Source organism: Aythya marila (genome assembly GCF_965140915.1).
Source record: "Aythya marila genome assembly, chromosome: 2".
Lineage (NCBI taxonomy): Eukaryota > Metazoa > Chordata > Aves > Anseriformes > Anatidae > Aythya > Aythya marila.
Genome location: NC_139043.1, coordinates 46,955,661 through 46,968,880, shown reverse-complemented (window position 1 = coordinate 46,968,880; position 13,220 = coordinate 46,955,661). Strand labels below are relative to the sequence as shown.

Sequence of the window (13,220 nt, the reverse complement as noted above, 5' to 3'; positions counted from 1 at the left end):
AGTAGTTGTTTAACAATTTCTCATTTATGCTTAAGCACTGTTTTGCTAGATAGCTTTCACATATAGATAGCAAGCAGTTTGTAATTTCTCCTGTCTTGTCTGTCTAGTGCCGTGGTATGATTATAGTTTGCTTAGAGTATAATTGCTTGTCTGTCTAAGCCCACAGCTGAAACATGAGATTCACTCTGCCTCGTGCAAGAATAGTGCAGGTTGTAATTCTCTTTGGCACTTCTGCCAGTCCATTCAATGAGGAACATTGTTAGCTCTAGCCTGTTTCCTGACATGTGGCTTAGTGCCTAGGTATCAACTAACAGAAGATGGTTTGCAGCTACAGGACCAAGTTGAGTGGGGAAGGGCTGGGAGATGGATTTGCTAGAACATCTGCATGCAGTAGTATGTCTGCTTTGAGCTGGGTGCCGTACTAAGAGCTGATAGTCTGATTGCAGAGGATGTTGTTTTTTTTTTCCCTGAACACACCTCTGTGAAAAATGCAAAACCACTGGAACGGGTGTCCAAAACTAACAGGATTACATTAAAAAAGGCACAAAAGAGAGCACAATTACCCAGTGTCTCTCATACTAGGGATTAACCATTTAGATAATCCCTAAATTCAAAATCCTAATAGAAATTAAGAAATAATTAAATTATTTAGAAGATGCCAGAATGTAATGAGACTATCAAGAATCTAGTAACAGAATATTGAGCAGATGCTTCCTTTCAATGTAACAGCTACTCATTTTTTTCAAGTTTAATGTAATTTGAATAAACTAATTATCAACATTCTCTCTCGCATTTACATATTAAGTAAATGCGAATGTGAGGAAAAAAAAACATTCTTTGAATTAAACAGTATTTTGAAGGCAGAAGGCATACAGCAAAGGGTAAAATAAACTAAATATGTAAATATATCTTTCTTGCCATTTTTGACAGTTTGAGTATATCTCACTTCGGCCAACTAAATTCTGGTAGGGAAAAGCAACCTTCGCTCATTCAAACAGGTTCCATTTTTTTGTGTTTCTTTGTCAACCCAGGGCTTCTCATTCAACACCTTCTTCTCCAGCAGCACTGAATTTTAAGATAGTCTGCGAGTATGAAGAGTGAAATATTCAATTTCAGGTTAAGGACAATAGATGCTTTTCCTATTCCTTTCTACTTCCTAAGAAAAAATTCTTATTTTGTTTGTTTGTTTGTTTGTTTTTCCTGTTAAGGAAAATGTTGAGTATTTTGATCTGGATTTTGCACACCTCAGTAGGCAATATAATCACTGGCTCAGTCTCAATTTCTGCTTTTAACTACTAATTTAGCAATTATTTAGCTATAGAGAAGGGAGGAGGTTCCAGGGAAGAAGAGACAGAGACCCATTCCTTAAAAGCTGATGATAAGAGACCAGTGTTCAAATCCCTGCACAGTTCAATTCCAGCAGAGACTTGAAACTAAATTTTTAGTGTCCCAGATGAGTGCCCTATTCTAGTGCCCTGTTGTATTACCCTATTCAGCATCTGTCTCTTTTTATGATTTTAAGCATACATCCCATTCTGAACCCTTCAAATTTTTTCCAGTCAAAGATTTTTCATGTGATCTTTTGGATAAGTCTGGTGAATCTATGTTCTCTAAATTAAAAATGTCATCAGCAAATTCCCCTAACTCATCTAAACTTCTTTCCTTGTAGTGGCAAAGAGGCTGTCATTTACATCAAAGCAAGGTCCTATGTGGAAAAAAGATGTCAGTTGATTGGTATCTGTCATTTTCTGAAGTTGTTTAAGAACTAGCTTTTAAATGATGCTGAAAATGTAAGTCTGAGAAGTGAATATTTTGGAATGGAAATTTCTTGGTGTAAGGGCTTATTGCAGCTCCCAAGTGAGCTTGCAGTTCAAAGGCTTCACTAATACTTGAGACTCTCCAAGGCATTTACAAATTCGTGATACTAAATACAAAGTTACTGCTGTGGTAGCTTCTCTTTCTTTCAGGAATATTGTTTCAGAATGGGTCAGCATGAACACTTCCAGGGTGCTGGCGTTTTCCTTAATTTAAAGAAGTGTCTTGCTCTGGAGTAAGATATCCTTGTAGCTCCTTTTCTGTACTCTCTCTCAGCAGTCTTGAACAGATTTTTCTTTTTAAAGGTTTTATTCTTCACAAAGGCTAGCTTTAATGCTCAGGAGGCTAATTGCTGTAATCCTTCTTTCTAGGTAATGGGGAAAATTATGTTTTTATAGGAAATTCCTTCAGAGTTTCTTCCCTGTGAAAGAGCCTGACTCTGCTTGCAGAGAGAGGAATCTTCTCAAACTCCGTCTGTTGACAATAAAGAAAATTTGGCATTGAGAATATATTCTTTCCCTAAGGTCTTCAGGAGCAAAAAGAGAAGCTTTAAGGTGTCGTGGGTGTCAGAAATTTAGGTACAATTCTGTAGGAAGAAAAATGGCATTTCATTTAAAGATTTTCTACCGAGTTACTGTATATTTCATCTGTAATGGTAATGGCTTGAACGGTTATTGTGCTGCAACAAAATTTATCCTATCCCTTTGTCCAAACATCAGACCAAAAACGGTACATTAATTCACTGCATCAGACCATTAGTTTCCATGCTTCCCTCCTGCACCCCCATCACTATTTGATTAAGTGAAAATTGATTAAAAGAAAATCCCGTGTCTGTAGGTGTGTATTTTTATTTTATTTGTTTTATGTTATTTTATTTTTTTGTCAGAAGTAAAGTAAAAGCAGGGTCAACATGGATTTCTTGCTCTGTGTTTGGAGCACTGGTAGTTTCTGCTTAAAGTATTATATGGTAATTTTAAAAATGTATCAATATCCTGAAGTCTTTCTCCTTTCATCATGTGTAAAGTAGTATTGTTGACATATCTTTATTTGGTTTTCCTCTTAATAACCTTGTCGATTGCCTGCCTCTAATTCTGAACAGATTTAGGCATTCACATCTTTTTATAGCTTACAAAACCTCATGCTTGCTGACAGGGAAGTTTTGCCATACTTAACTTGCTACTTAAATTTTTGTTCTTGGATTAGCATGATTTATTCACCTTCCACAAACTGAAACATGAAGGAGGAGAAGTAGCTACCCTATTAAAGAGGTGTTCAAAAATACTGTTCTCGTTCACGGCCCTGGCATGGTGTCCATTCTTTGGCCTTCTGTTCTAGAATAAGAATATTGATATATATTGATATTTTTAGCCCTTAATGTTTGGTGTACTAAAGAAACACTGGCATGAACTTGACAGAAACTAATTTTCTAAAAGCAACAAATCTCATCTTTTCATTTTACAGAGACGATGTTCTTTAGAGCTCTGTTTATTGTAAATATCATCTTTCCTCATTCTGTCCCGTGAAATTCTGACCATTAGCACAGACTGAACTGTATGCTTGTCTCCAGGATAACAAGGAACTTGGGGAAATGAAAAGGATGCAACAAATGAGTTTGGGATTAAAAAGAAAGATTGTTAGGTGTCTGGAAATCTGAACTTAGGCAAGGCAAGAGGACGTACTTGTAAACTGATGTACTTCTGAGAAATTGCTATCTTCTCAAAGAAGCATCTTGTGAAATTTTGCATCACCTGTAGAAGAACAAAATCTAAGCCTGGCACTATTTGTTGGCTGATACTTAATATTCTAGGTTTTTATTAGTGGCATTCTTCACTTCTTAAAAATTACTCCTGCTTCCTCTGGCTTTGCTTAAGCACTTGGTGACTAAGAATACAGATTTCCCTCTTTTTTTTCTCTCTCTTTTTTTTTTTTTCTTCTCCCCTCTAGTATTCTAACAGCATTCTTTGTGAAAGTTGAAAGACTTTTGATCTTCACATGTGGACTGAATATATCACTACTGTGATCCATCCAAGAAGCACGATTATACCAGAAACAGGTTGCCAGATTATTAGTTGCTCCTTATTATATGACCATACCCAGAGGAAAATGTTTGGAAATATTAGCTCTACCATTGAACAAGGCCATATTTTGAAAGACGTGTTTGTTTTTAGAATGGTTTAGATCACAAATAAGCAGAATAGTGTTACGTGGGAGATCTGTGTATAACTGCCTTCAGTTTATGCATAACTGGTCTTTGCATCAAAAGCCGCACAATGTTTAAGACCTGGTTAGACAACTATGTACATGGCTGGATTAAATCTGTTTCTCAGTGAACTTTGTCTTGTGACCGCAGAACAGTGTGTAAGCTGTTGGGAATGGTCCTTGCGAGCTGCATGCTAATAATACAGCTTTCTACAGAACTGTTCTACTGTTAGGGCCAGAAAAGTTTCTCTCACACGATTTCATAGGTACACAGTAATACAGTTTATCAAAATAAACTTGGTCAAATGCAATGTTAAACAGTGCTCTTGTTAGAGGTCCTTGTGAACTTCAATACTCAGCTTATGCGGCTTATTACTCAAGTACATTGTGCTAATGAGCCTTCAAGTGAAAGAGGCATCTTTGAGTAAATATGTAATTTGGACAGGGTTCACTTCTATAATGTTCTTCTTTCAATAGGTTTAATATATGAAAAATCAAACTTGCTCCTTGTTAAATTCCCTTATTAGCATACCTTCCATTCATAGGTGATATGTAAGCTTGGGAAGGAGAGCCCCTGTGCAGTTAAAGTTTAATCACTATGATAGCACTGAATGAACAGTGTTACTAGGGAGTATAGCAGACCTTAAGTTTAATTACAGCATATCTGAAAAAGCAACATCTAGAGCATTTGGGTTTGGGATTCTCAGGTAAATGAGTAGGAGGCAGGTATGTGAAGTCTCACAAATTGGTAACTTCTTACTACAATTGCTATCTAATTTGTTATCTATAATGTAATTAAAATACTGTAGTCCAGCTACGTGGTTCTAATACACTAAAAGAAAGAGAAATGGTAGCTTTAGACTATAGTATCTTGCTGAGTTTCATACTCCCACCTTGCTAATTCATATCTTTTTACCTATCTGGCTTTAAAAAAAATACTCCAACTGATTTCTTTTGTTAACTTACAACCCTTCAAAATTAGAACGAAAAGTTTAATGGCCTAAATACAGTGCAGTCCTATTTGAAAAGCCTGATTTATCTTCTGTGCTTTTTTTATAGTAGTATTTCCTTGTTATGCCCTTGGTATTTCATAGCTGTCCTTTTTAAGCACTGAAGCAATTAGTTTTGAGAAGGCTGATTCTTCAGGGTCCAGTGCTTTCCTGCCTTTCATTTGCCGAAGCTGTACATTTTAATGAAGTTGTTTCATCTGTGTTGCCAAACACTAGAATTTTGCTGCTTCAATTCTAATTATCTCTGCTGGCAAATGCTATGTTTTATTAAAGCTGTCAAGTGCACTGTTCATTAAATGTCCACAGTCTGTGGTGCTGTGCACACAAATTAGATCAGCTTTGCTCCTTGATAGATTATGAAGAAGTTACATATTTTTTTATAGACCTTTAAAATCTAGTTTAACAGCAATCAATGATGACTTAAGTAAAGCATACCTGTAGCTTCTTGAAACCTAGTATCCTGTCACAATTCATCTATGACACGTACATGAAAACTCTAGTAGTCCAGCTGAATATACTGCTTATTTTATTCATGAAGAGACAGTTTTGCTTATCTAAGATATGGTTTCATCTTGAATTCTAGTTGGTTTAAGCTAAGATAAGACTAACACATACTTGAATGTGAGCAAATGCATCAGTACTAGTCTTTCATTACAGGGCTGTGTAGTGTAATTAATCTTCACTAAAAGTAAAGATTGCTTCATTTTAGTGTTACCAACCTGGTGAATGCAAAAGATTGCTATCGTAAACAACTACCAACTTATAATGGCATATTTCAAAAGAGAATTTTAGTAGATGTTTGCTCCAAATATATGGGGCAGTAACAGAAATATTGTACTTGCAATAACAATATGAGTCACTCTTAGGTAGAGTTCTTTGCTTTAATTTTGTATTTTCATTGTGTGTGTCATTATTTTGAATAACAGTCATTTATCCTGTTTAAGGTATTGTGTTCTAAACATTCTCTATGAGGGTTAATAAGATATTGTGGTGATAGGTAACAGAGGAGCATGATGATCTTTTGAAAAAATGTTTTTCTCACTCTTCAGCTATCTGTAAGCAATAACTTCAAATTTATTTTTTAGTATTATGGCTTTATGGTATATCCTTTCTGTACTGGTTGTTTTATCTTCTGAAGAATGTAGGATTTATTCTTTCCAACATAGCTTTTAAATTTATCAGGCTGTATTTTAAACCTTCTCAAAAACAGATGTTTATTGTACTCTTCACAGAAGTCATAAATGACATCTCAAAGTGCTACGTAAAATGAATGGAACTTTGGGGATCTTGGATATATCCTTTTAAGGTCTGAGAGGAAACTACAGTCCTTCAAAAGGCTATGAACCACTCTCCCTTATCACTTTTTATGATCCAATTAAAAAAGCTATAGTAGAAGTAGAAAATTCTTACAGCCTTAAGTTGAATAGAAGGCCATGTATGTTTATATATTTCTTCATCTGTTAATGTATTATACCTTATCAAGTACATTTTGTGGTATTTACAAAAAATAATAGCATTTAATTTTAGTTTTTGAGTGTGGAAACAAATTAATGCTGTTAAAGCAAACATGAGTCTCTGTTTGTTAAATCTTTAAAAGGAAAACATCTGTTTTTTGCAAAGCATGGCCCTTTATGCCATGGCAATGTAGCATTTTCTGAAAAGAGACATTGAATGTGCACTTCACAGTATCCTAAATTTCATCAGACTAGGAAAGAAATAAAAATCAGGAGTGTCTTCCATGAGAATTTCTTGTAACCATTAGACGATGATCACAGGTAGGGATTCAAATAATGTGGCTTTTCCTAAATGCTGTAGCTGGCCCAACATAGAAAGCAGCTTATAAACTAGAGATATCACTCTGAGTGTCATTCATAGGTAGTGAATCTTTGGAAGGATTGTAAAACATGTTAGCTTTGATTGCTGCTGGCTGTCAGTTGATCAGTCTAATTCTGCACCAGCTGTGGCATTTAGACGATCAATAGGATTTTCCCAGGAAAGGATAGATTGCCGCTGTTGTTTTCAAGAATACACCTGAGACAAAAGGTCATAAATACCTGAGCAGAGAGATACTGCGAAAAACAAAACAAAAACCTCTTCCTGGCCACTGGCACTAGTCTCCTGAAGGAAATTTCAATAGGAGGGTTCCTGCAACTCTATTCAAGGGCTGAAGTAATATTTGTCACCAGAAATACTTCACCCAACTTCAGACCAATAATCTTTTGTCTTTTTCAACTTCAAATTTAATTCTTTTTCAAAGGCCTACTGCAGAGGATGGCTCAGAAGAGATAGCATGTTCTGTGGTAGTGATAACAGTATATGGAAAGATTTGTTTGGGAAGCATGGAAGTGAAGATTCATGTGAAAAACCTACTATATGTGAAATACGATTTTGTTTCTTAATGTTATTTTCACTTTGGATGTATGTTTCTATTTGGATTTGAATCTGAAAAATTGGAAAAAATACTCCCGGAACCTCCTAGGGAGATTTGAAATGTATTCAGGTTTATATTTATATCTAGACTCAGATTTGAAAAAATTTGTCCTATTTTGTATTTTTGGAAGTTAGTGATTTATTACTGTAAGTAGTGCAAGTAAAAAATGTTTTGATCTCACTGCCTTATCCACATCTTTCAAATTCAGCGTGCAAGTGTGTCAACTACCACAAAAGCAAAAAGTTTATGTAGAGATCCTGGCACCTTGTCGTTAGTAGTATAATCTCAGAAAATTGTGGAAAATCATTAAGCATAAGACAGACATCACAGGGGTTGTGTAATTAGATACAGAAATAAACACCTGATGTGTATGTGGAATTAATTTTAGACTTCAGAAAGTACAGAAACAACAACTGGATTTTATGACTCACTGTGGGTCATCAAGCTGAAACTGAGAAGAGTAAAATTAATACCATTAACAAAAGAAATATCATGCAAAGGGAAATGTTCCTTTTTTTCATGAATATATAGGGATATCTACTTAAAGAAAAGAAGGAGAAGTTTTGGTTCAAGATTTTGGATTTGGCTGCCTGAAATTGACATTCTTGAGTAAGATATTTGGCTGATTGTCCTGTATTTTTAAAGTTTGACTACTAGGGGTTGAGAGAGTATTGTTTTTGTGTTACTACATTTTTGGAAGAGAAACAGTCTTCACCTTGAAAAATGAATACTAGATTTTTATTTATTTATTATTGTTATTTATTGCAGGAACACCAAGACAATATACTAGGAAATACAATGCAAACTGCAGTTGCCTTACTGAATAACGTGGTTGCTAACAAAAGCACAAACATGATGCTACTCTTCACAGAAGGTATGTCTTTACCTTTGGTTATTCTGCTTTATACAGATGCTTTGCAGCCTGCTATAGTATCTTGCACAGTGTGAAATGTTTGATCATATATATTTATATTCTGTAGTGGTTGTCTGATAATCATATCGTAACTGACTGGTACTACTCCTTACTTCATCTACCTTGCCTTCATTTACCTTCTACATTTTGGTTAGAAATTTAACTTTAGAAAGTTATTCTCTCAAGGAGATGTGGTTATAAAAGAATTACTGACTAGAATTTACGTTATGCCTCTGAAGAATGGCTTTGGAAAAGAGTGGGCTAGAGCTCTGACCATCACAGTGCAGAGGGCAGGCATAGAGCACCACTGCAAATTCCTCCTTTTCTCACTGCTCAAATCTGCCTTTTCTCACTGCTCAAATCTGCAAAAGGATGTTATATAATAATTTTACACTTAAAAAGCTGACTACTCTTCCAGTCCAGTCATAGTCCTGACTATGGAGCCTTAGTATACAAACTATTCCACGTCTTCATGTCACTGTATTTTATTATTGAGTCTGCCTTTTATTTGCAACTTGGTTCTGGTTTACAAAATGAACAGAAGGTTTCCACTGTTGGAAATCCATATACTTTTGAAAACTTGTTTAGAAATATACACTTTGATTACATTACTCTCATTTGTAGTTAATGAGTAACTGACATCCAGAAATACTGATCTGTATTACCAACAGTATAAAATATATGTCATACTCCAGAAGGAAAAGGAAGAAGTTTGTGTAGAGAGAGGAGAAACAGCTGTGTCTCTTCTGAAGCCAAAAGGAAACCTTTTGAAAGTCTCTAGGAAAAGATTGAGAAGGTGGGATGGATGATACTTCATCAGAGCTTTTTCTATTGGTAATCACACCAGAGAAGGAGCCAAATGAGATAGTGTGATCAATGATTTATGTATTAGCACTGACAATGATGTACAGATTTGAAGATCTGGATCTGCCTTAGATGTATTTTAAAAAACAGCAACAACAAAAAAGCAAAACACATACCAGCCTAAAAATCTGCGAAAAGAAACAGCAGTAACGGTCATGTCCTTGTTTTCATAATTACCTTAGCAGGTAAAGCACTCAACCAGAAAATGAGAGACCTGAATCTGGGTCCTTTTTTACTCTGAAGGGATTGAATAGACGATTCCATCATTCACAAGACCAGCAGGAGCTTGACATTGTAGGTAATAACATGCTCTTCCCCTCTGTTTGAAGCAGATCCACTCTGAAGTTGGTGGTGTGAGACTCATAGGGCCAGAAGAAAAGGAAAATATAATTGAGTTGGAGAGGGATGGTTTGTATGTTTCTGATTCTTTGGTTGTTTCTCAGTAAAGTGCATGTTACCCTTGAAACTGCTTGGAGTTTATTGGAGGTGAGATGTGTCTATTGCTTTTTCTTTCTTTGGGCACATCTCCTGTGTGTTGGGCTAGCACTGATCTAATCCTAAACTAGTGCTGATCTGAGCTGCAGCAGGATCACATAATCATCTAGTCTCTTGCAAGAGACTTCCAAGATCACCAAGTCCAACCTCTGACCTAACACTAACAAGTCCTCAAGGATAACGTCTTAAAACAGCACAATGATATACAAAGAAGTTAGCTCAGGTGTGCCTTACTCAAAATAATATGCTCTGTCTTTCTGCATGGCAAAACTATTCAACAGCATAGCAAAACTGAACCCATTCTGTAAACATCTCCCCTTTATTGTCCTACTAAGTCAACTCCCTTATGCTTTTTATGCTGCTGGTAGTATGTCAGTGCTCTTCCACGTCTCATCTGCTCCTAAAATAAAATGCATCTCTTCCATCATGATAGTTTCCAAATCAAAGAAGTGGGGTAGCAACATTATTAAAGTCTTTTATCATTTCCAAGTGCTATGTCATAAATAACTTCAGTAATGTTTTCAGACTATTAGTGATTGGATAACTCTAACTTGGGCTCACTGAACTTCATCATCCTAACTAGGAAAAACAGCACAGCAGCCAAAAACAATTTATCTGAAGTAAAATATCGCTATCTTCTCCTATCCCTTTTACCAATGGGTTAATCTTCAGAGTACTGAAAATACGGGTTGTAGCCATTGCTTTGTTGATTAAGGGCCTAACTGTCAAGTGCAGAACTTCTGAAATTTGGTTTTTAGAAATGTTATGAAGGTATTGATTTTGTAATTGTAGCCTGTAAGGCTTTCTTCAAACGAAACTAGGAGAAACGTTGTTCTGCCCAAACTGGAAGTCTTTTTATCCTTTTCCTTGCTAGCTGTAAATATATGGGGTTCACTACAAGAAAATACCTTAAACTTTCTCTGCCGCCATCTTTGATGTTCAGCTTTGTCATTTTGAAGGACTCTAGTGTAAGGGAGAAGAGTGTGATTGAGTGAAATGGCCACTAAGCTCCCTCTTGCAGAAAAGGATCTTGGGGACCAAATGAAAAAGTTGAACTTAGGTCAGCAGTGTGCCTTTGCAGCAGTAAGGGCAAAAGTGAACTACAAGAAGAAAGAATAAATGGAAGGTCGAGGGAAGTGATTGTTCTGTATTCTTTACTTGTGAGATTGTGTCTGGAATGCTGTTTTCAGTTTTGGGCTCCAAACTACAGGGCAAACACAAGCCAAGTCTAGAGGAGAACCACCAGGGTGGTTAGGAAGGTTGAACACACAATGTGTGTATTTGCAGCCTCTGCCTGTAGCATTACCTGAAGTTATTCCTTCCCAAGTACAGAACGTTGTATTTGCCTTTGTTGAACATCAAAGAGGCTTTTGTCAGGCTGCTTCTCGAGCTCTTTCTAATTGTTGGCTCAACCTTTCACTGCATCAACTGCTTGCCTCATTTCAATGTCATCTGCAAACTTGCTGAAGGTGCATGTTATTCCGCTGTATTAATGCTCTCTGTCCAGGCTGTTAATGAAGGCATTCAACATTCATGAGCTGTTCTGCTGCCTAAGAAAAATGCTGAAGACAAAGTATTATGGGACATCAGTTTCCCTTATTCTCCTATTACAGTGTGATGATTAATTGGTGTATATGTGGAGCTTTAGAAATTAAAAATCTTAAATACATGATAAATGTTATAAGGAGATCATGTTAAGGGGTCAGTCCTGTCAAGTTATTTAGTTTCCAAGAGTCCAGACATTAGCAATGAGGATTTCTTTCCAGTTCTATGTATGCCTTTCCTCAGCTGCCAAGAAAGCAGTATTTTTGCAGACAGATCATTCAGGAACCCCAGTCACTGTTTCCTTCTGTGCCTGTTAGCCTTTGGAACTCTATTCTGCTCAGTGGAGCTCTATTAGGTGGTAGAGATTTTTATTTTTATTTTTTAATGGGATGCAGGTTACATGTTGAACTTTCCCCTTTTTCAAGGGAATCTTGCATGATCGCACTTGCTTCATTACTACTTCTGTGATTTCAAATTAATAACCGTGATACAGTTGAGCATTTCAGGGACGTGCATACAGGGTGGACTGTCTAGCATTAATTTCTCTCTCCCCTGAACTGTGTCCTTGTGTGACAATACATCAGACATGTAATGATAACCACCTGTAACATTTAAAGGTGAAATGGAGATTAACATATGCAACTGAAGTTGCAGAGGGACTTTAAAATGGCCTCTACTGTGTTATCAGCTATTAAACATTTGTTCTGTTAACATTAACAACAATTTCCACTTAATAATCAGAGCGGAATAATATGATTCAGTTTAATTACTGAGACTGGAAGTCAGTAAAGAGACCGGGATTAGTATATGGTCTCTTGTGGAAAGTTAAGATGAGATGCTAACAAGCCAAGACAATATTGATCATTTTTAGTGTGGTTTTCTAAGAATGTGAAACTTACTCTCTGTCCCTTGTCTCAGCTTCTGGCTGCCAGTCTCTCTTTCCTCCCTTTCCCCATCCTCTGAAATTATTGGACAATTTTAAACTGATTTGAGCGAGCATAGAGGCTGCAGGGGGAGGAGGGGGACAGGGACTGCAATCCATACTACTCCTCCCAGTTTGATGCCAGTGTCAGTGACAGATGCCCAGAGCCTGCACAAGGGTCACAGGTCAGCAGGAGAGCACCTGAAGAGCAGCACAAAGGAATTCCAGCCAGTAAGTCAGCTTATCAGGGGGCCAGCCTAAATGTCTCTGTGCTAACACACGTAGCATGGGGAATAAACAAGAGGAGTTAGAGATGTACATGTGCCTGCGGGACTGTGACCTCCTTGGCATTGTGGAGATGTGGTGGGACAGATGGCTCCCATCACTGGAGTGTTGTAATGGAAGGATGCAGGCTTTTTAGGGAAGACAGGACGAGGAGATAAATAGGGGGTATTGCCCTCTATGTCAGTGAGCAACTGGAGTGCAAGGAGCTCTGCCTGGGGATGAATGAGGAGCTGACAAAGAGCTTGTGGCTCTGGATTTAAGGCAGTCCAGAGGGGAACTTCAACCACCTCATGGGGAACTTCAACCACCCTGATACCTGTTGCAGGGACAGCACAGTAGGGCATAGGCAATCCAAGAGGCTCCTGGAATGCACTGATGATAAATTCCTTCTCCAAGTGATAGAGGAGCTGACGAGGAGAGGTGCTATGCTAGACCTCATTCTCACCAACAAGGAGGGGCTGGTGGGAAATATGAAACTCAAGGCCAGCCTTGGCTGCAGTGTCCATGAAATGATGCAATTTTGGATCCAGAGGACAGTGAAGAGGGAGCACAGCAAGCTCACTACCCTGAACTTTGGGAGAGCAGACTGGCCTCTTCAGGGGTCTGGTTGTTAGAGTACCATGGGATAAAGCCCTTGAGGGAAGAGGGGCCTAAAACAGCTGGCTAATATTCTAGGATCAAGATCTCCAAGCTCAAAAGCGATGCATCCCAACAAAGAGGAAGTCAGGCAAAAGTGCCAGG

General features: G+C 37.4%; 1 protein-coding gene across 5 annotated transcripts in view; it reads left to right on the top strand.

Annotated features, from left to right (window-relative positions):
• ULK4 (unc-51 like kinase 4) overlaps window positions 1-13,220 on the top strand; it is a 232,449-nt gene that overhangs the window by 131,722 nt on the left and 87,507 nt on the right. For all 5 annotated transcript variants that reach the window (XM_082752887.1, XM_082752885.1, XM_082752886.1 and 2 more), the window contains one exon: window positions 8,224-8,329. In XM_082752887.1, the coding sequence (XP_082609013.1) occupies window positions 8,224-8,329 (106 nt within the window). The remainder of the gene's footprint in view (window positions 1-8,223; window positions 8,330-13,220) is intronic.